This window comes from Fundulus heteroclitus, chromosome 9, assembly GCF_011125445.2.
Source record: "Fundulus heteroclitus isolate FHET01 chromosome 9, MU-UCD_Fhet_4.1, whole genome shotgun sequence".
Lineage (NCBI taxonomy): Eukaryota > Metazoa > Chordata > Actinopteri > Cyprinodontiformes > Fundulidae > Fundulus > Fundulus heteroclitus.
This window is the reverse complement of record NC_046369.1, coordinates 9,069,043-9,091,777: the sequence shown is the minus strand read 5'-3', so window position 1 is coordinate 9,091,777 and position 22,735 is coordinate 9,069,043. Positions and strand designations below refer to the sequence as shown.

Genomic DNA, 22,735 nt, shown 5'->3' with positions numbered 1-22,735 from the left:
CTCATTAAGGCCCGGCCCAGACAGCCCCAAACAGGGTTTGAAGTGCGTCACATAAAGAGCACGAGGTCAAAGGTCAGACATAGAACAGATCTCCATTTAACTCTCCAGCTGGAGATGATAATTAGCAGGTGCAATCGTGATCCCTGTCTGACTGTAAGGGATGATACCTCCATAGGTGACACCAGAGTGTGGCGGGCCCGGAGAGTCGGCGCTCGTGGAGGGCCTCGATGCACTCGTACACACACAACCAGTCATTAGGTGTCACGGCTTGTACCGCACATCCATGTGTCTCTGTACTAAACAGGTACAGTCTGACTTTTAGGCACTTTACACACTGCAAAAACGGAACTTAAAATAATTAAAATGTTCTTAAAATTTGTGTATTTGTCCTTGATTTGAGCAGGTAAATAAGATGATTCGCCAATGGAACAAGATTTTTGCACTTAAAATAGGAACAACTCATCTCCATCATCTTATTTCAAGTGCAGGATGTCTAATTATCTTATTTTAGGGGTCAAAATACTCATTCCATTGGCAAATAATCTTATTTACCTGCTCAAATCAAGGACAAATACGCTAACTTTAAATACATTTAACTTATTTTTAGATCCGTTTCTGCAGTGCAACAGGGCCGTATCAGATAGAAAATAATTTCAGAAGTAATTAGGGCTATATAATAAGATTATCTAAGGAGAACCATTTTTAAAGCATTTCCTTTAAAAAAAATACATTCAAATCAAAAGATTATTAAAAAAGCTGAATTATTACTTTTGACCAGAAAAGCCATTTTCTTCCTTTATATTCAGATTCAGAATTATAAACCTGATAAAATCCCATTATTTCAGTTATCTGCTCTATATGGAAATATGCCTCACTGTATACATTTTAAAAATAGATAGCTGAAGAAAAAAGTTCAGCATAAGAAATATCCTTTCCTTCATTAGTGAGCTTGTGACGTCTCTATCTCAGTTTGGCGAGGCAGGTTTCAAGTAACTTTCCTGCTTCTGGTAGCAGATGCTGGTTAGTGGTAACCCCGAACGTCTGCCACTCATATGGGTCCTATGCCTTATTTAAGGCAACGCCATCTCCCACCAATAAACCGTGTTACCTCCAACACTACTGAGTGAATAAAACGTTCCCTGCGCTGCTCGTTGCACACTGGTGTGGACCATAAAGAGCGAGCTGAACGGGCAACTTGTCCTGTTGCAACAGAAACCCTGACTTACAACACAGGAACGGCTCTGGGTTGCAACATTAAAAATCTACATGTTTAAACTGCATGGGAGATCTACCTGATGGCTACCGACATGCTCTCTGGCATGGTTTGTCTTTCTATGGCTTTTGGCTGTGAAGACTTATCCACATGCCTCCAGTACACAGCAGTGCCAATCACTTTACCTTCTTGGTTACATCACAAAAGTGTATTTGAAACGAACAGCTACCATTACTGCTTGCAGTTTTAGGCATTGCAGAAAAAGTACTAGAAAAAACAGGAAGAATAAATTTAGCTTCAATATTTATCTAAAATTTTTAACAAAATTTGTTTCTATGGGCAGAATGTCTGCTTGTAAGGAAAACCACCCAACAAAAAAAAGTAGTTTGTTTGGTGGGAAGGGTCTGGGCTTGGTAGGGGGTTAAGGAATTGTGTTATGGTGGACAATGGGGGTTTGAAGGCTGGATGCACCTGCGTGGTGCCTTTGGTTTTGGCTTGTTCATCAGATCTCTGCGTCCTGGGCTACTGCGGGTGGGCTCATTCAACCTCCCGTTCTCCCAGACGGCTCCCACCCGGGGGGGTGGGTTGGGGTTGAGTGGTGAGGGTCACCTGTCTTTGGGGATTTCTGAGGGGACCCTGGCCTTGGTCAGGGCTACATTGGTCTAAGGACATGGGGGACGCAGGCTAGTGTCTTAGCTTCCCATCCCCTTCTTCCTACCATATGCAGCACTACACATCAGTACAGTCTTCATGTGTGGGATGATGAACATGCAGGTGCTCCTCATCTACTGGGAGGGGACTACGCCCCTTGGTGGGGGTGTTGTTTGTGTGGTCCTTCCGTGTTCAGGCTACCATGGTGGGCTTTCCCCTGCTGCCATGTTGGGGGATCTGGGGGGGAGGGGGGTCTCCACTGCTTGATTTTGGGGGGGGCCTTGCGGTAAGGTGTTGGTGCGGGCTCTGAGACATCGGGGACAGTGGGTCCCGAGTTTGGCACAGCTGGAGATAGTGATGTGGATGGGTCCGTGGGCTGAGTATCCTACAGTACCTCTCATCCTGGGCCTTTTTGTGCTGGAGGCTGCTGCTTCTGTGCTTCACTGACGACTTACCTTGGTACCGGGCATATGGCTGCCCTGGGATGAAGCCTTGTGTTGGCCTGCCTGGGACCGGTGGGGCCTTCTGGAGCCTGGCCCACCTGTCTCGTCCTTTGCTGCTGTGTTTTGCAGACCTTCTACCGTTCTCGCAACTCTTACAACCGCACGCCTCCAGGTGACAAATTTGCTCACATACACCCACTCAACACAAACACACTTATTTCTACACCAACGCACACTAACAAGCATATACACACCGGCACACAAATAATCAAAATGGTTTAACGTCATACAAACACAGGCTGCAATTACATCAATGTGAGCAGCCTAAGGCTGGATCCAGTCTTAGTCTTATTCCTTAATAAAGCCAATGATGCAATTAAGATACGATCCTGACATATCCGTTTAGGAGGAGGAGAACTGCTCTGGTACGTGTAGGGAACCAGCTTTTCTATACGATATGCCTGAAATGCCGCGACACAACACAGGAATAAAATACTTGAAAAAACGTAGAAGGATTTACATTAGCTCATTAGTTCTCAAGCAAAATAGAATTTAAAGAGATGAATGTAATGCCCCCATCGGGGTAGCCCCGGCTTTCAGATTATATAAATTGAGTGGGGCCAAAGCCAGTTAATAATAATAATTAAATTACAAACTAGAAAACTGTGTGTCAGTTTAAATCTTAGAAAGGTTTAACTCTGTTTCAAACATCTGATTTTACCCAAAATGAGTGTTTAGTTTAACCTACAGCCAATGCCAACTTTTCAGAGTCTTACCTCCACTGTTTATTCTCCATAAGGATGTAAATATCAAACAAGAATAAATTGTATTTCGATTTTGAAATACTGATTGCATTCTTTTGTGTTTGGCATTTTAGAAGAATGTAATGCCTTTGATTTCAACAAACGAATAAATAATTTCTGCAAATATCAGCCCTCTTATGCGAATCGGAGTCATTTAAACTTATAAACATCTTGTACACCCATCATAGAAAACAGAAATCCTACAAATGTTATTTTATCATTGAGAAAAACATACTAATAGTCTTAAGTTGATTTTGCCTATCTGCGCAGAGATTTGAGAACAGAACGGAGCTCACAGATAAAGGCATGGAAGAAAAAACACAAAATGTTTGATATATCCAAAAGAAGCTTAAAACAATCAATTTGGAGTGTTTCATATTTAAAGATGCTAAGAAAAAGTGGCTAACACCTCTTTACTTAGTCTGCAAAAAGCTCAGTTTGCAATTTTCATGCTCCTCTATTATAATCTCATATAAAAGGTGATTCTAACGACATCTCAGAGTGTATATAGCTTGATATAAAGCCTTTTTGTAGCAGACTTTATTTGCACAAACAACCTCTGGCCTGTAAACTAAAGGACTTTAGGGCATGCAATCCAGAAAGATATTTAATATTCAAACTTTTATGAATTTCTTCAAAATGCAATCAATAATAGTTAAAAGCAAGACAGAAAATAAGAATCAGAGCATTGACGAGGCTTAAAAAAGGAAAATATGAAAGATTATTTTTGCATAAACCATGAACTTCAGCCATCACCAGAGAAAAGAAAAAAAAAATAAAAAAATCAGAAAATAACAGCCTGACTGACAATGTTGCATGCAATATACATATAAAAAAGGAGTAAATCAAAGAAGAAAAAAAGTTGCACTAAGCCCTGAATATATATTTAGAATTATACTCAAAATGTTAATACAACATCGCAAAACTCTCCCCAAATAATGACCCCGACACTTGTCTGTTGTTGGGGGGGTGGAGGGAAAAAGGGAATGAAAAGTTGAGTTTTCTCCTCGCAAAAGGAGTGTTTTGTTTAAGCTTCTGTCCAGGGAAAGAAAGCCATGGGGACGCAATTAAAGAACTACAAAGAAAAAAATAGTTATGAAAATCTCCCACTTTCTTTTGATGTGCTGCAGTCTGAAGTGTACACACACACGGCGTACGCGCAAACACACAGACACAAATCCGAACAAAGACACGGAGAACAGACATACAGCGCAGTCTTAACAACTGCAGATGCATACATGCACACAAAGAGCATGGGACTTGGAGATCTATGAAACAGATTCATTCATTAAACTAAAGATTAATATTAGATTTCATCATTTTATTTCCCAATTAACCTTTTTTTTTTCTACCCGTTAAGCAGAATAGCAACAGAGATTATTAGTTAAAATGATGGGATGGAGCAAACCTATTTTTAGTCTCAGGCATAAGAGTGCGGAACATAATTTCAATGAAAATATGTGTATGAATGAAGAAAAATAAGGTAAGATTAATAAGAAGTTACAGAAATTCCTGATCTTTTGTGGAGTTAACGCGACGTGAGTTATTGTAAGGCAAAAATAAAGGTTGGGAACGCAGACAGGAGGAAAACCTGCGTGTGTGTGTGTGTGTTTTAATAGGGCTATGAGTTTCTCCCCGGTGTGGGGTTACTTTGTCAAGCTGACCTCTTATAGCAGCTGAGCGGCAGAGTTTTGCATACATAATTAACTATAGCTAAATGTCATCTCTCGCTTCAATAACCATCGCAGTGGGTGTTGCTTCTCTCCCCTTTTTTTTTTTTTTTTTTGACTTCTAATCCGGAGTGAACCGTCGGCGGAACGGCTGGATGTGAAAATGAAGTGCAGCTTTTAAAATCCACACGAGTAAACCAGTGGCTGCAGTAGAAAACAAATGAACGAGCTTGCAGCCGCCGTCGCCTAAAACAATCTCAACGGCGGAGAAATAATTGTCAAACGAGCAGACTCTGACATTTGCAGCTGGTAAAATACTGCCTCGCCAACAAGAACGACACCCGAGCCTTTGTTGGGAGCTTGTTATTGTACGCCGTGGACTGTTCCTGGTAAAAGTACAGCATGTATGTGAGGTGGGCGACCACTCCGCGGCGGTGGCACTGACAAACTCGGCTTCATTTAGGCAGAAAGAAACGAGAGAGAGAGGATCTGATGGACAAACAAATAATCTTTTAGTGGCAAAAAGTTTCCTTTTGAAGGAAATCAGAGTGTCGCTGATGAACATTCCTGGCTGACAGCGTGTAGGTGTGTCTGAGTGCAACCGCTACATGCGAGCGCGCTGCCTGCCGTCTGCTGCGCGCCGCAGTGGCTGATGATGTAGATGTTGTTCCCTGGAAGGTGAGCGCCCAAATTAAAGCCGCGATGTTTGATTAAGTGTGCCAGGTGATCTCAGGAGAGGCGCGGCAGACACAACCTCAACCCCCTCATTCATTTGTAAACCCTCCGAATGCGGGTTTGAAATACAGGAAGTAGGAGTGTGTGCTGTAAATCCCCCCCCCCCCACACCCCACCCCCCTTGATTGGGAATACAAATGATCAAATGTACGAGGGCTAGGATTGTATGGGTACACGGTGTCAGTAAAGCTGCGAGCGGCAGAGAGGAGGGGAATAGAAGGAATTAGGCTTGTGATGTTTGAGGAAGAGAGAGAGAGAAGGAGCATCTGAAAATAAAGATATAAGCTGCATTGTAGCTCCTCAACTTGAATGTGTGGCACAGAAAGAATAATACATGAAAAAAATCTGTCATTGGTTTGAGATCAATTGCCAGAATCAAATAAAAAACCTTATTCAGTCACACGCTGTTTGTTTTCGGAATTAACCGACTCCTAATTTGCTATTCTTGGATAGTTTTAATGACTAGAGAGGTAAACAACTTTACCGACCAAAAGTCAATTATAACTTTATCAGCACAGTCTCCAGTTGGGAGAGGAGATGTGGATCTTACAAAAAGCAACAAAAATACCTTGATCTTCTTGTTTTATTGAGTATTTCTTCTCAGCGTGCTTGTCAACACACTGATTTTACTGACAAAGCATGGTGTCACCGAGATTAAAAAAAGTAGAAAACTATCGCAACTTTTGGTTGAACTTTAGCGATGTTCAGAAAAGCAAAGTACTGCTAAAACATATTATACACAATTTTAAAGAATGCTCTATTTTATGATAACGGTTTATTCAAATGATAGTGAAAAAGACAGCTATTCAAACAAGAGAACAAAGACTACCCTTGTTCTACACTGCTGCTTATACAATAAAGAAAACATTAGAGAGTCTGCCTGGTTCACCTTTGGTTGTTATCATATATGCGCATTGTTAATTTACTTTTAAACGCAAAGCCTGCCAGGTTTATTTTAAATAACTGTAGAGAAGAAATATTAAAAAGTAGGATCTTTGATTCCTTTGACACCACTTCCTTTTGAAGGGAGACAGTATTTCAAGTTTCTTAGGTGTTCCTCAGGGCTTCATAAGAGGGCCCAAAACTTTTGGTTTTTAGAAGTAATATTTGGGTTTTGTTTAAAAAAATGTTTTGTCTGATTTAGAAGTAAAAGTAACTAGACTATCATTAACTCAAATCTGCAAATTAAAGAAGGTGCTTCGACAGTGACAAGTTGTTACCGAGTTATGTTACTTGGCAAGTATAAAGATTAAAATCAAGAAACATTTCTTTGTTGAGTAAAGTAAAACACATTCACAACCAAAAAAAACAACAACTCCATGTATATTAGTTTAACTATATTTGAATTATTCTACAGACGTATGAGGCAGTACTTGCAAAATGACTACTATGTTCAATAAATTGCATAAAAAATTGTTAATTACTAAACCTAGTTATAGAAATCATATGACATTATTTTTAGGATAGAGAATATTCAAACTCACTAGTATGGTTCACTTTCAGACAGCACTGACTATGTATAAAGCAGTGTTTTTCTCACAGAAATGGAGGATATGATGTGAGGGACGAGTTGGATCTAGAACAATCAAAAAGCTTTTGCATCTCTGCATGTTGAATGGAAAATTGAGTAACTCCAGATTCTAATGCTCAAGTTCGACCAAATTTAAAAACCGTGGTTTCCACAATGAGCAGGGCTACATTAGGGGTTTGACCAGGTGTAGAGTGTGAATCTATATTTGTTTAGAGACACACACACCGTTTAAGCCTAAAATTGTTAAGACTCCTGGCAGTTTTGGGTTTAGGATTCATTTAATTTAACCAGAACTTTCTTCCTATTAGACAATGAGACAAGCATGTCCAAAAAGATGACAAAACAATGTAAAAGAATCCATTTGAAATGTTTTCATTTACATCTGTTCAAAAAAAAATTTTTTATTTTGAAAGTTATTTATAGACTTTTTGATTAACAATGGAAAAAATATTTTTCCACTGGGATCAGATTGTAATCACATAAATAAAACCCTTCAACATATAATTGCATTATATTACAGATAGTTTAATATTTTTTCCATGCTGATAAGCCTCACGTTTTTTGAGGTGGGATGGTCTCCTTGCCATCACCCTAATGTTTAGAAACAGCCACGGCTTCCAGTCAGAAAAAACATGTCAGCAAAATTAAAAGATTACTTTAAAACTACATCTTTGAGGTGAATAAATAATTTTGAGCTTAGCATTTTTTTCATATTTGCAATATTTAAGGTGTCATTTATGGTATGGATGTGTAAATGTCTGACATCAAAACAAAATAAAACCATTTTTAACAAGGATTAAAATAGAAAATCAAGGAGGTCAACTGAAGATTGAGACAGTTCGTAATGAAGGGAGGGATATAAAAATAAAAATAATGTACGTTACTCCTGCTTCTGTTGAACAGGTTATTTTTAAATGAATGTGTGTTCAAATAAAACAATCGCAGCATCCTTTCGCAGCCCCTTACCATCACCTCTCTCATTTAGATTTAGCCTTTCTTTGCAGAACGGAACCGCTACCAGCTTACTAGTATTTGTAATAGTCAATAAATGTGAAATATTATGTGTGAAATGGTGAGAAAAGGCCGTTACGGGGCGGGCACTCGTGGAGCTGGAGTAGGGTTCCCCTCTGAAAGGCAGCGGCTAATTCAGGACAACTGTGAACTCTGAACCTGCTAAAAGCACGGCCACTGGTCAGCCGGGCCCGGTAACCAGGTCCACATGTGCTCACAGCCTGCGGTGCCGTAATTACACGGATCTCCACAGGTTTGTTTAAATCAACATCAGAGGCGTTTTTTGTTTTCCACCACAATTGGACCTAAAAAAAAAAAAAAAAAAACACACATTTTGCCCGCTGCCTCTACCTTTAAGTTCAGGCGGCGCCGCGTATATTCTTAGAAAGTGATGCCGGGCTTTTTTAAGTGAGGATGGTTGTGACTCTGTATGGGTTTTCAGGGCCTGGGTTTCACTCTGAATACGCTTGGGTGTTAAGTAGCCAGTGTTACAGTGAGAATTGGAGAGAAATGAGGAGCGTTTTTTTTAATAGCTCAGGAACGACACGCTGCAGCCGAGCGCAGACGGAGAACTGCTCAGCCTTAATCAGGAAATCAGGCCCCAGCACAATAAACAGCACAATGCCTGTAACATCTCTCTGTGTGCAAACACTAACATCAAATGCCATGTGGCATGTCCTCATCACTAACAAGCGAACTAACAAGAGACCTGGAATTCCACTCAATTAGTACCTGCTCGCTTTGTTATTAATCTACTAGCCTCTGTGAACAGATAAGAGGAGACAGGAGGGAGGAAAATAAAAACCCTGTATGGGAATAAAAACAACAACAACAATTTGTTCCGATAAATATATTAATGCCAGCAAAGTTTCCGTTTCAGGTGCTGTAATTTGACATGATATGCGAGCTATGTTCTGTCATTAGTCAAGAAAAATTGGTGAGCAGGGGATCAAAGCGAAAAAGGCACCGAGTCTGCCACTTAATTTATCACACGGCAAAAAAAGACAAAGGCTTTTCTCTCTGCTTCTGTCGCTTTTCAAAAGCCTCCACTCTTTTTTTATGACAAACTCAGTTTGCAATTTAATTTAGGGCTTCAGTCCCCAGGTGCAGAAAAGCGAGCAGGCAGGAAGTGAGAAGACGGCACTGCAGCCAGACAGGCACACAGGCAGAGAAGTAGGAGAAGCAAACAGCGGGTGCAAGAGGCGTCCAGGTTGGCGGGAAGTACTGTGAGAGAGACACGTAGGCAGACAGGTGCCACGAAACCCGAGCAGCCGGGGAAGCAATAAGGCAGGCAGGCAGGCAAGGATTGAAAGTCGGCAGAAAATGTTATAAAGTGCAGAAAAGAACTCACGAGGTAAAGAGACGTTGGTACGCGCAAGCCAGTCAATGTTGGCAGAGCAGTTCTAAATCAGGAGAACCAGAGGAGTGTGGGAGTGTGAGCAGGTCTGGGGTCTGCTGGGCAGTAGATTGAATTATGTACTGCTGCTGGGGGGGGGAAGGAGTCCAGTAGGCAGTGGAACCTGAGCGTATGCTGTTAGCAGCGTGGGTAATAGTGCATCCACAGCCTCAGCTGGGATCCCAGCGCCTCACAGAGGAGCTTTAATACACACACTGTGAAGACTAACTAAACAAACAGATTCCTGCTTCCACAAAGACGGGGGAGACAAGCGCTCGGTGTTGTTCTCCGTGGCTGCGGATGTGTGTAAAAAAGTGTGAGTGACCCTGACGCCATGGTGATGCTTCCCGTAGCACTGACCAGCGTCGGTGCTCCATTAATTAAAGAGACGACGCGCTGGCAGGTGGCTTCACTGCCCACACTGGTAATTGGACCCTTTCTTCCCACTCCCCCCCCCCCACACACACACACAAAATCACCCATCTCTGCCTTTTCTTTTCTCTTCTCTGCCTCGTTCCCTCCTCCTATCTTTCAGAAACGTGCCAGTGGGCAGGCGGCAACGCAAGACTTTGTGAAATAATGATTAGAATGGATGAAGATGAAGGGAAAGGAGTTTCACATTTTCCCACAAGCCTCTGATGGTCGGGGAATGCTGTTTGCCTTCAAGCGTCATACGACGCGACGGGAGTTTACTTTAGACAGCCACAATCTGAGAAGCCAGAACTGCAGTCATTAATGATGTGGGGAGGGGACAGAGCTGTACTTTGACAAGTTTCTGGATGTGGGTGTGCGAGAGGATCCGTGTGCACATGTGGGCAGAGAGATGTGAGGGAGAGATTACATCGCAGGGAGAGAGATGGGGGGAGGGGGGGGGGGGATAACCTTGATGTGTTGCATGTGGAATGACACAATAAAGGCTGAGACGTAGGAGCCTCGGCGTGTTTGTGTGTCTCTCACCACGTCGCTGGGCAGGTTTTGCAGGTCATCAAAGGGGCTCTCCAGGGTGTTGGTGTCCACGTTCAGAATGACCACGTCCTCCAACGACCGGCTGCGCACCCTCTATAAGACAAAACGTAACAGTGTGATCCACAGAAAGCTGTGGACAGAATGAAAACTTCATTGCTGGGGGGAAAATTAAAGCGACTGGAAATGTGCGCGTCTTTCTCGTTCTGCTGTCTGCCGAGTCCCGGCTCAGAGCTCTACTTAATGAGGAAGAACAGCAGCAAAGTGAGACGCTGGTTGGGAGAGCGTCCGGAGAAACGCTGCGATTGAACATCCAGGTTATTCATCGGCTGAAAACAGCATTTTTGTGTCAGCGTTAATGTTTATTAAAAAAAACAGTTTGATGACCTGAAATATTTAAGTTGAAAGCAAAAAGGGAAAACCTGTAAGAGGGAATATACTTTTTCCTAGACAGCTTGAAATACATTTTCTATGACAATAGGATCCCATTTGAAGGTTTGTATTTGTATTTTAATCTATTTAATTAGTTTGACTGTAAACATCATGGATATAAATTGGATCTGACTGTCTTGAGATGTAAATTGGCACCATATAAATAAACTAAACTGAACGGCGACACCAAGATTTTAAATTCCAGTTTACACAGGTTTGTTTCCCAGAAGACAAAGTGACTCTGGAGACTTGAACTAAGCGAGATCTCCTGAAAAAAAAAAAAAAAAAAGAAAAACAATTCCCCCCCTTCCTTGATGATTAACAATAAAGAACTACGGAAGGAGAAAAAATGATAGTAGACCACCTTCACTGTTACACATGCATGGAAAATGAAGAATGGGCCTGAGAGGAAACATTTGGACTCTAAGAGCGTTTTCCACAGAACCAAAAACATCATGCATCAACAACAACCCAGCGATGCTGTGCTGTGCCGTGCGCATCCTGATGGCGACAAATTCAACAATTATTTCAGTGTGGCGCAGGAAGGATGTGGGCAGGTGCGGTGTGTGTGTGTGTGTGTGTGTGTGTGTGTGTGTGTGGGGTGGGAGGCAGCATAGTGTGTGAATTTCTAGTTTGTCACTTTTGTGACAGCCTGTGCAGCGGAGGCTCACATGCTGATCTGGACTAATTATGTAGTGGCGGAAAGAAGGTCTGTCACGGATGCAGAGTGTGATAAATACTGCCACTGCCGCAACTGTCATACAAGTATCACACACACACAAACGTGGGGCGCGCACACACATGCGCGCAAACACACGTGTGCGTAGCATTACAGGCAATTACGCACACGCGCGCGCGCGCACACCGACACAAACGCCTAGGAACCAACGCGAGTGCAGAAATGTGTGCGCTCTTGCGTCACGCGTTCACATAAAAACAGCCGCCCTGATGACGGCCTGCTCCCCAACCAACAGAGGGTTTAACAATGAAGAAGAAAAGCCCTTTGTTTGCAGATGCTTTTTCTGCCTTTCTGTCTCTGCCTTTTGTACTTCTGGTTCAGAAGCCAAGGCACACAAGCAATAGACAAAGTTAAAATGGACCCAAAAAAAAAATTATGTGCTGCTGAAACTGTAAAAAGTTGGGATTCAAAAAAAAAAAAAAAAAGTATTGCTTATTTTATGACAAATTAACTCTTGAAAATGTGCCACAAATTCAGAACTGTGTCGTCATTACTTTATGTTTTCATACACTAAAAAAGGGACCCCAAATTTGATGAAAACATCAGAATAAAAGATGAATTCTTAAAAACAGAAATCACAGCTCACACATTTCAACCCCCCCGTTTCAAAACAGACATAAGGCTGGATGTACACATGGGGTTATGGTGTGGATTTATATAAACATTTATATGCATGTAGAAACTTCAAAGTAGGGTAACATACCTCAAGCAGACTAGAGTGAACTCCCACAAAGTATGGCATCGGAGCACTGAGGATATAGAAAGCACAAGGATGCGGTTAGTGGTGTACAGAGATATGGATAAGAGATGACAATAGTATCTATATTTCAATACCTGTATACCATTCAACTAACTAAAGACTGTAGCTATGAATTCACAGCGAATGAGAGATTATATAAGAATACCCTTTGCAGGTTTTTAACTTGCTGTTAGTTAAAGTTCTTAGTTTGATGAAAAAGGGAGGGAAAAAAACATCAGATTCTTAAGTATTTAAGCTACTAATAATTGATCAGAGCTGATAAAAGGGATAGTTGGTCGATTTCTATCTTGGTGTGACTGATTGGTGCATCCCTGTGACAAGACAGAGTCTGACAATTAAAACTAATCAATGAAAGAGACGAAAAGCTAAAAAAAAAAAATTGAAAGTCAAGAGACATCATTAAAAATAGAGCGAAATACTAAATGTGCACTGACAAACAAACTGAAGTGTACATTATTTTCTACATTAGAATGTCATAACATGATAATGTCACAGGCAGCAACAAGCCTCTTTGTATCTATAAAAAAACCAGGACCTTCAGAGGAATGGAGTTATTTTTATAAAATCCAGGTGCAACAGATGCCGATTCCCTTTTCATGCCTCTATAGAAAAAAAAATGTCACTAAAGTGTGAATAAAAATTAGTTTAACCATGTGGGAAGAAATGAAAGTTGATCTCCATGAATCTCCTCAGAGACAGGTGATAAATGACTGATCGTCTTCCAAGAAGTATTACTACAATTATTTTTTTTTTGTTTGAACACCAAGATGTAGTGACAGTATTGTGTTACATTATTATGGTGATTTTAAAAGTGCTCTGAAACTTTAAAGGTTGTGAATAAATATTTTTTTGGAAAAGGATAGATTTGTGAATATTGTGATAGGTTTATAGACCAACTAAGGCATTGGGGGTCTGAATACGTTGCATAGTTAGTGTTCAGGTAGCGTTCACAGAACTAAAATAAAGGAAAAAGCGCCGACTGGTGAATCTCAGAAAATTATATTAGTAGTATTAGTAGTAGTACACAGTATAGTATTATAGAACATTTTACTTATTTAATTAATTCAACTCAACAAGTCAAACTTATTAAACATAGTGATATACATAAACTGTACATTTTTGTTAAGTTTGATTAAAACCCTCCCTCTCAAAATTCTGTTTCTTTTTAATAAACCTTATTTTTAATACACACATATGTTATAGTGTACATAATCATGGAGGGCGAACACTTCACAGGTATCCAGCAGACTGTCAATAACTATGTTTACAGGCACAAAATTTCCCGATTAGATTGAAATGTATTCGGATTACAAAACAAAAAAAATCGGATTATACCATTTCTATGGGCACACAACCACTTAATCCGATGCTAATTAATCAGAATAGAACTGCTCTGACATGCGCAGTTATCAAATTTCCCTAAAAAAAACACAACAACCCACAGATGAAGAAAAACTTCTTCCGTCTTTAGATGGTAAACAAAGCAGTATTATACGAGTTTGTTTGTCTTCTGAGCGCTCAGGCTGGACTTGCACCAGGTTCTAATTACGGTTGAAATGTTGCTGAAAATATAATAATTTTAAGCTCTTTCAATGTTTTGAACAGAAAGGTTTTTATTCCGATCGCCCCTTTGTTCCCGATTACTTTTGTCCCTGTAAACGTAGCTACTGTCACCCTCCATGAGAACAGTAAAGCGAAAATGTCGCTTCAGAAATTAGCTGCATCCAAACATGTTAATTGAAGGTTAATTGGAGCAACAAAAAAAGTGCACAGTCAACACGGATGGCCGTAGCCTCGAGACAACATAGCAAAGCCCAATCAATATCATTGGTGGAGATTCAAATTCAGAATTCAGGACAAGGCCTGCATGAGCTCATGGAAAGTCTCCACAGTGATGATTTTGGGAGTCATGTCATCTGCTGGTGTTGGTCCACTGTCTTTTATCAAGCTCAAAGTCAGTGCACCCATTTATCAGGACTCTTTCAAGCCCTTCATGGTTTCCTCTGTTCATTTTCCAGCAGGATTTAGCACCTGCAAAAACTGTCACAAGCACAAGTATCTGGTTCAGAACCATGGTATCTCATCTGGCCACCAACGCTCGCCTGACCTAAACCCCATTGAGTATCTATGGAAAATAAAGAATGTGTAATTGTCAGGAGGAAGATGAGAGAAACCAGAGCCAACAATACAGATGAGATGAAGGCCAAAGCAACCTGGACACCTCAGCAGAACCACAGGCGGACAAAGTCATGCAAAAGGAGCAAACACTGTACGCTGCATTCAGATATTTACCAGTAGGAAAACATTTCTGTGATAAACATTGTTTTAGGGTGTTAGTTTATTTTGTGAGAAACTAAATTTCGGGTTTCCATTAGCTGTAAACCATAATCATCCAAATTAGCTGCTTGGAATATATCAGTAAAGTGTGAAAGCCGATTTAATGCATGAGTTAATTCGAATTTGAATTTTCTATGACTTTTTAACTTAGTGGGATGTAATTGGTTTTCTATCCTCAACACTGGAAACAACTCTATGAAAAATCCAAGATGTGCAAGAAACTGTTGGCTCCCTCAAATCAGATCAAGTAATTTAGTTGCATTTTGTCGTTTCTTTTTCACGTAATGCTTAAATTTTCACTTTTTCTTTTCATGCATCTTTGTCTTTTGATGTGATTTTCCTGTATAAACCACTTAGCCGTGCAAGAAACAGCCATAGAGACAGATTTTCGAATATTCCTACAGTCCTTTACCTCAGAGTATTTCTGGTCAGACTGATTTATAAACCAAAAGCGTGTAATCACCTTAAAGCAACAGAAAAAAACAAACAAATAGGGAGGCCTGTGCCGTTTATTGCATGCCCAGCTCTGACTGATGAAATTTGCAGATGTAATGTAGAGAAACACACAGAGCATCTAATGTACTTAAGTCATCACATCAGGGAATGGAGGACACCCTGTTATTCAATAATGCAACGATGAGTCTTTGCAGAGTGATGGAAATCACATTTGCCTGTCAGTGAAGAATAGTTTCTCTAAGCTGATCCGCCCCCCCCCCCTGGAAAAGCTCTGCGCTGCACAAGCGATCCGATTCATCCTTTTTACACATGCTGACGTGTCCACACATGTACGGTGCGTCGGCACTAATGCAAAGTTAACCTGAACGCATGCAGATTTTGTAGACATTGCTTCTTGCTCTCCGCTCCGTCTCAATCAAGTCCGTTCAGATTTGTTAGATTTGTGTTGGAGGGGAGGTAATGAACCCCTGAGAGAGTTCAGACCGTGATGGGAGCGTGCCGCTTAGAACTGCCATGAAATATAGAGTAAGGCGATCCGGTTGGTTCATTATGTGCGGAGCCAAGCAGGAGAAGAACACGGATACTGTGTGGGACAACGTGCGAACGCGTGCGGCTACGCTTTAACACGGGGAGGTTAGTGGCTAAAGCTGATGTGTAACTGTAGCGCATGATGCTCCGTGTGTGGCTATATGTCTGCATATGAAGGTACAGCATCAGGTGTGAACGGGAAAGAAGAGAATGTGGCAGAGGGAGGGAGGGAGGGGGGGAAAAAAGGGAGCAGTAGGAACATTTTCTTCATGTGGATAATGATTGTGTTTGTGCTTTAGAGGTGGTCGGGCTTACCAGCAGTAGTCCAGGAGATGCGGAGGCAGCACCGGGATGAAGATGTGCTGCCAGTACATCGGAAAGAGCAAAGCCGCTGCGCCGTGGACACATGCAGTCAACTACACAGAGAAAGACGAGAGGGGACAACTTCAAAACAACTTTCCAAACAAATAAATGTCCCCGTCACTGTAATAAACCCAACAAAGCCACAGCAACTATTACAGAAAACCGGTGATTTTTTCCGATTTTATCAAAACATGATTTAATCCAACGATTTAGATGGATGATTATATAACTGAGAAGTTGATTTAAATCAGTCATTTAGTTCAGAATAACTGATTATATAGACTCAGTACATAACACTTCAACACATTTCAAGCTCGTCTTGCTGTGGATGATGGAAGCTTTCACCTAATTAAACCTCCAAAAATTCTAATTCAGGTTTCTTCACTTTGAACATTACACAGGACCAATTAAAAAAGGATTTTAAAATACAGAAATCTCAGTCGGCTGCATCGTATTGTGGAGTATTTGCTCTTAATACTTGGTTGGGGCTCGTTTAGCGTGAATTACTGCGTCAGCGAGGCGTGCGGATCTGCTGAGGTGTTGAGAAAGCCCGGGTTGCAGCCCGTTTACTCTTCTTACAGACTGGGAACCTTCCTTTCCAAATGAAATGCAACATTTTCTCTCATCTGAGAAGACTAATTTAGACCAGTGTGCAACAATCTAGTCCTTTCTCTCCTAGATGAGAGTGGTTTAACACAAGGACACAGCTGTAGCAATTTCCTGCGTATGTTTTGGCTCTTGAAGCACTGACTCCATCTGTAGTTCAGACCTCATGATTTTCTTTAGAGGCTGTGGCTATCTCTGTTGCTTGGGGTCTATTTTTCTACAAGTTTTTCCTTCCACTTAACTTTCCTTTTAATTTAATTTCATTTGACCTTTATTTAACATGGTAGTATCCCACTGAGATTAATAACCTTTTTGCAAGGGACACCTGGTCAAGATCGCCAGCGTAACATAAAACAAATGAGCTTTGATGTATCGTGGGTGTTAGTGACTACGAGCTGTTCAGTTATAAAATCAGCAGCTTTCTCCTTTATTATGTGAGCCAAAAAATAACATTTCAGTGCAAGAAAAAAAAAAACTAAAATCATCTTTAATTTGGATTATGCCACAGTCCAAATATCTGAAAAACTGAATTTTAATCATCTAAACTAGTTTGACATAAAATAGCTCACTGTGCTTCATGAATCCATATAAAATATAAATGTTGCTTTTTGAAATTACTGAAAGGATGATATTATAATTAAATGAGAGGCATTTGTAATTAAGTTACTCATTGAAAAATTGCTGTGAGCATAAATAAGAGCCACAAGAACAATTTCTTTCTCTGGAAAAAGACAGACTAAAAGCTAAACTAGCAGGCAGGAAGCATCCATGCCTCTGATGAAAGAGACAACAGAAGACAGAAAAGATTGGCATGAAATGTGAAAACTATTTTGACCTCAAAGGCAACATTTACTTTACAATAAATGTTGTCCCCTGTATTGATTTTTCTTGTCTAAAAAAAAAAAAAAAATTAATTTTCCAATTAAAAAGGAGAAAACAATAAAGCCAGAGTATTTCTGTTTCAAAGGGATTGTGCTGTGTCCTACACAAAACAACGGCAGAAGCAGCACTGACAGCAGCTATAAAAATCAAAATTACCCCAACTCCTAAAACTGAGGAATTACAGGGGAAAATATGGAATAATTAGCCTCATTTTTTAACAAATAATGAGACGCAATCATGTAAGGATGACACTGCTTTTCAAAGTCCCTTTTTATATCGTCAAACCACCATTACACTCAGAATTAAAGTCATTGTCTCCTATTGTCTTAAAGCAAACGTCCCCCCCCCCCCTTTCATGACATGACATGTCACAAAACCCCAGCCATAGTAATGACCTGCAGCACGCACACACACACACACACACACACACACACACACACACACACGCACACACACACACACACACAGCAGGAGACAGAGGCGTTAGCTCATCCCCCAGATTAAAATAACATGATTAAATATGGAAAGAGAACAGAGGTCTGAGGGGCTCCTGCGGGACTTCATTAGGGCAAATTGCCAAAGAATGAAACATGAGTTAGCCAAGAGAGACTGCGGGCTAGGCCAATACCGCCGGGACCCCCGCAGCAGCAGCCGCCGTTATACCGCTGCAGCTTCACAGCCAAAGTGTGAAGCGGACACACACTATCACACACGCACCGCTACCAGGAGACCCCCACACCCCCACCCAGCCCGCTGACACACAGAGTGTCACAATTGACCGGCCAAAAGCCGGAGAGCGCGGTGGCTGAAAACAACCGCTGCCAGAGGAAGAGAAGAAGGGGGGGGGTTGGCTCAGAATACACCCTCTGATAAAGCTCGGGCATCTAAGAAAGAAAAGAACCATTGACGTTTTTGTGTGGCCGTGCCCCCCCCCCCTCCTCCAACCTCCCCATTTGTTTTAACTGCATCCATTTTTCATATCAGCCAGCAAACAAAAAGCAATGATTTTTTTCTTATTGTCTTTCACACACAGAGTCCCACAATACTTAAGACTTAATCAACATTTAATTGGTGTCTTGCTCTGTGTATCTGCATATGCATATCCCTGCTTCCTGCTGTCTTGAAATGAAACAACAATGCCACACTCCTGTCAGGATTAATTTCTTGGCAAACAGTTTGTTGTTTTTTTTTTTTCCGTTTTTTTTTTTCCGTTAATTCTGAAAATAAATCAATGCAATGAATATTAATGAGCCGAACTGAGGCGCTTGGTGAAAAGGAGGGCTATCAAAACTATCACACCCTTCTTCCGTCTAGTAAGGGGGCCATTAAATCGTGATGAAGAGGGGTCACCGATCTGCCCGCGGACCAACACACAGACACACGTGCACGCTGAGTGAGGAGCCAACAGGCGGGTGTATTCCTCCTCTGGGAGTGCGAGACAAGCCCCAGCCATCGCCGGTACCAGGAGGTAATGGCACAGAACACCTCGCTAACCAACTCCAATTATCTCCACCAGGCCTCAAGGTGAGCCCCCCAACTGGCATGATTTACTCTCAGGTTGAAAGTGAAAACTACAGTCTCTCTCTCTCTCTCATTCTCAGGCTGGGTGGCTGGGCTCGGGGGAGCCGGCTGGGAAAAGGAGTCCGAAACTTAAGATTATGATTTATAACGCAAATCTAGATATTGCTCCTCTTTTATTTGTTATCTCCAAAGCGATGGAGGCGGCGGTGTGCCTTAGATAAGCCAACTTGGAAGGAACTCCACAGGAATAGTTCACATATTTGCTCCTCAGACTTAGATTAATACAAATCCATGTGTCCTTGTCCAGGTTTTACAACAAACGAGGCAAAAAACTAAAAAAACGGGAGATAAATTGAAAAGAAGAAGGAAGGAAAAAAAAAAAAAAAAATCATACCCCCCTTTTTTTTTTCTCTTCATTTAGAGGAGAGCTTCACATGAGAGTGGGTCATGAGAGGCTAAGGCTGATAAAATATTTGCCAGGCTGATAAATAATAGATGAGTGGAGCCAAATGGCTTACACGCTCCACAAAAGACCTGGGTGCTTAATATTCCATTCAATGGAGAATCACAGATACAGTCCCCAAGAACAAATACAGGATTAGGTGCTGGGTCCAGTCCTCGGGGACCAGGGCTCTGCCCGGTAATGAGGGGCTGCCTGCCTCTTGTGCTGTGTGTGTGCGTGTGTGCGCTGCCCCCTCCGCCGAGAGAGGCTAACCGATTATACAGCGACAGCCTGCTTCAAAAAGCAGTCAAGGTCTTTGGTTCTGCCCTGAGAGCTTTTTAGTGTGCTGGGGCTTAGGCGGAAAGAGCCCAAACCAACGCTGGTTTCTGCAGACCCATTCAGCGGGACTAAAGGACGAACAGAGAGGAAGGGAGACAGACGGAGCGACAGAAAGACGGGGAAGGGAGGAGGGGAAAGTTGGTGAAGACAGCAGGAATAAAAGTAGGAAGGAAAAAAAAATGGATGTAAACTCTGAAAACGGGAGGCAAAAGTTAACCTGAGACTTCCCACGCCAGTTGGTCAACGTCCAAGTCGCTTTTCCTGCCTGAGTTCAGCTTCTAAAGCAGTTTTACTCCCGTAAGGTTTCAGGAAATGGTGTTACTTGTTCAATCGTCATCGTTTTCCATCGCTACGAACCCAACCACCACTCTAAAACTCACCTCATGTGTGGAGATCAGGGGCAGTGAAAGGCCATCCAACTGGCTACATGCGTGTTTTTACATGCGGAGCGTGAATTCATGGCATCTGAGCTATAAGAGAATCCCAAATATTGCATCTGAACGTTCTTTTGAGCAGTCTGCCAGGTTTCACACATTAATACTGCGAAGACAACTGCGACTCAATGTACTGTGCAGCTCTGACAGGCAACAAAGCTCTACTTGATATACATTTACAACTATTAAAACGAGTGCAAATTATATTTTAGAAACAAATAAACACATTTATGTCTTGACAGTTTTTTCCCCCCTCCAACTTTCAGAAGTTCATAATTTCTTTGGTGCGACTCAATGTAGGAAGTTAATATATTTGTAAAAAAAAAGCATGTCAGTAAAAAGAAAATATGTTTTAGAATTTTTTAAATCCAGCACACACTTGCTAAGCAAATGGCCAAAGGATTACATGAATTTCCCTATTCACACATAGTGAAAATTCTACATTTTCATCTCATAACCACAGACTCCAATATATGTGTAATCTCATTTATATGTTATATAGTGTCCATATTTGTGTAACTTATTTAATATATAGCATTTTTATTCAAATGATCTTCCTATGTGTGCATCTTTCACTCTTTCTGCTCCTGTGACAATTCAATTCGTCTTTCTGTCAGAGCTGGGTGATGAAAAAAAAGTCTTATCTTCAAATGTGTGGTACTGGGATGAGTGTCTACAGGTAAAATGGGAATAAAATGACATGAATTTTAACGCTTTCTGATAAATGTTTATATGTAGTCAGCCACCCTGAGTCAATACTGTGTAGAATGATGGTTTGTTACAGTTAGAGCTACATGTGTTTTGGGATATCTTCACCAGCCGTGCACATCTACAATCTGCCTTAATTTTATTTATTTTTTCTTACAGTACAGCTCAAGCTCAGTCAGCTTGGCTGGGGTGCATCTGTGAATGTCAATTTTCGGTCGTTGGCCCAGATTCTCATTTGGATTCAGGTCTGGACTGTTGGTTGTGTTGTTCTGACGCATAAATATGCTGCGATATAAACCATACCACCGTGGCTCTGGGCGTGGGCTTAGGGTTGTTGTTCTACTGGAAGCTGAACAGACAGGTTTTCCTCCAGGACTCCCATTTCCCTGTCCTGGATGAAGACAAAGATCCTCACGCCATGATACTACCACCACCATGTTTCACTATGGGGGCAGTGTCAGTGCTTTTCTACACGCACAAGTACGCCAGAAGGTTACATGACCAGAGCACCTCTTCCAAATGTTTACTAATCTCCCTACATGGCTTGCAGCCAACTGTAAATAGGATTTACTGGCTCTTTCTTATCGCAACTTTTCTATAAAAAGGACAGATTTGTGGCGTGCAGGAATAATAGCTGCCCTGCCAATGGCTTTTCCCACCTGAGATACGGATCTCTGCAGCTCCTCCAGATTCACTGTGGGCTTCTTGGCTGCTTCTTTAAATAATGCATCACTAGGCCAGACTTTTCAGTTTAGGTGGACAGTCACGTCTGAGTATGGTGGATTAAAGAGTGCTCTGTGAGCTGCTCGAAGCTTGGAATATTGTTTTATATTTCTAAGAATATTTTTTATTTATTTAAAATCCAGGCAATATTCATAAGATTTTTGTGATGACTTTTGAAAACCCAGCATCCTTTTCCTTTAATTTCACAACTATGCAAAGTTAGATGTTACTTTGTGTTGCTCCGTGGAATGAAAGCCCGAAAAGATGCATTAAATTTTTCGTCTGTAATGTGACAGAACGTCAAACGGCTCAGCGAGTGTGAATACTTTTGCAGGGCACCTAATATGTGCAACTTCTTCTTGCAGCTACTATATCAGCAAACATCACGTTCAGCCCACATCATTATTCTTTACTGGATCCGGAGTGAGCATTAAACCGCTGGGTCTCATTCACGTGTTCTGCAATAAACAATACAGAACACTTAAAATGTATAAAATACGCTCCTTTCCTGCTCTGAAATGTCTTACTGGACTTGTTCGAGTGTAAAGAAAACAGATTGCGGACAGAAACTGTTGCTGCTGCAGGCGGCGTAATTTAATTTGACAGGAGGAATGGTATCAACATAGCTGCTCTTGACCTTCTCACACCAGCTTTAAACGCTCATTTCCCCTCAACTAGCCTTTTACTTCCAACCCCATCCTCACACATTTCTCAAACTCAGTCCTACAGTGCCTCGCAAACGTCTTTATAAGAACTGAACATTTTCCCCATTGTGTCACATTACAACCACAAACGTCTCTGTGTTTTATCTGGCTTCATTGTGAAATAGAAAGAAAATTAAAATGTTTTTTTCAAATTGTGCACAATTGTGTGCATTTTTTTGGCGCCATTTACTCTAATCTCCCTAAATGATATCCAGTCCAACCAACTTCCTCTAAACGTCGCCTAAAGAGCAACCAGAGTCTCTAACACGTCTGCTATTAGAGCTCGGTAAAAATCCAGATGTTCTGTGAAGGCCTCAGGGGTTTGATGGAGAACGCTAGTGAACA

At 41.4% G+C, this 22,735-nt stretch overlaps 1 protein-coding gene across 3 annotated transcripts in view; it reads right to left on the bottom strand.

The window, feature by feature from the left end:
* Window positions 1-22,735, bottom strand: part of dennd1b (DENN/MADD domain containing 1B) — a 160,689-nt gene that overhangs the window by 49,010 nt on the left and 88,944 nt on the right. For all 3 annotated transcript variants that reach the window (XM_036140967.1, XM_012853610.3, XM_036140968.1), the window contains 3 exons: window positions 15,984-16,084; window positions 12,291-12,336; window positions 10,411-10,512 (listed from right to left, as the gene is read on the bottom strand). In XM_036140967.1, the coding sequence (XP_035996860.1) occupies window positions 10,411-10,512; window positions 12,291-12,336; window positions 15,984-16,084 (249 nt within the window). The remainder of the gene's footprint in view (window positions 1-10,410; window positions 10,513-12,290; window positions 12,337-15,983; window positions 16,085-22,735) is intronic.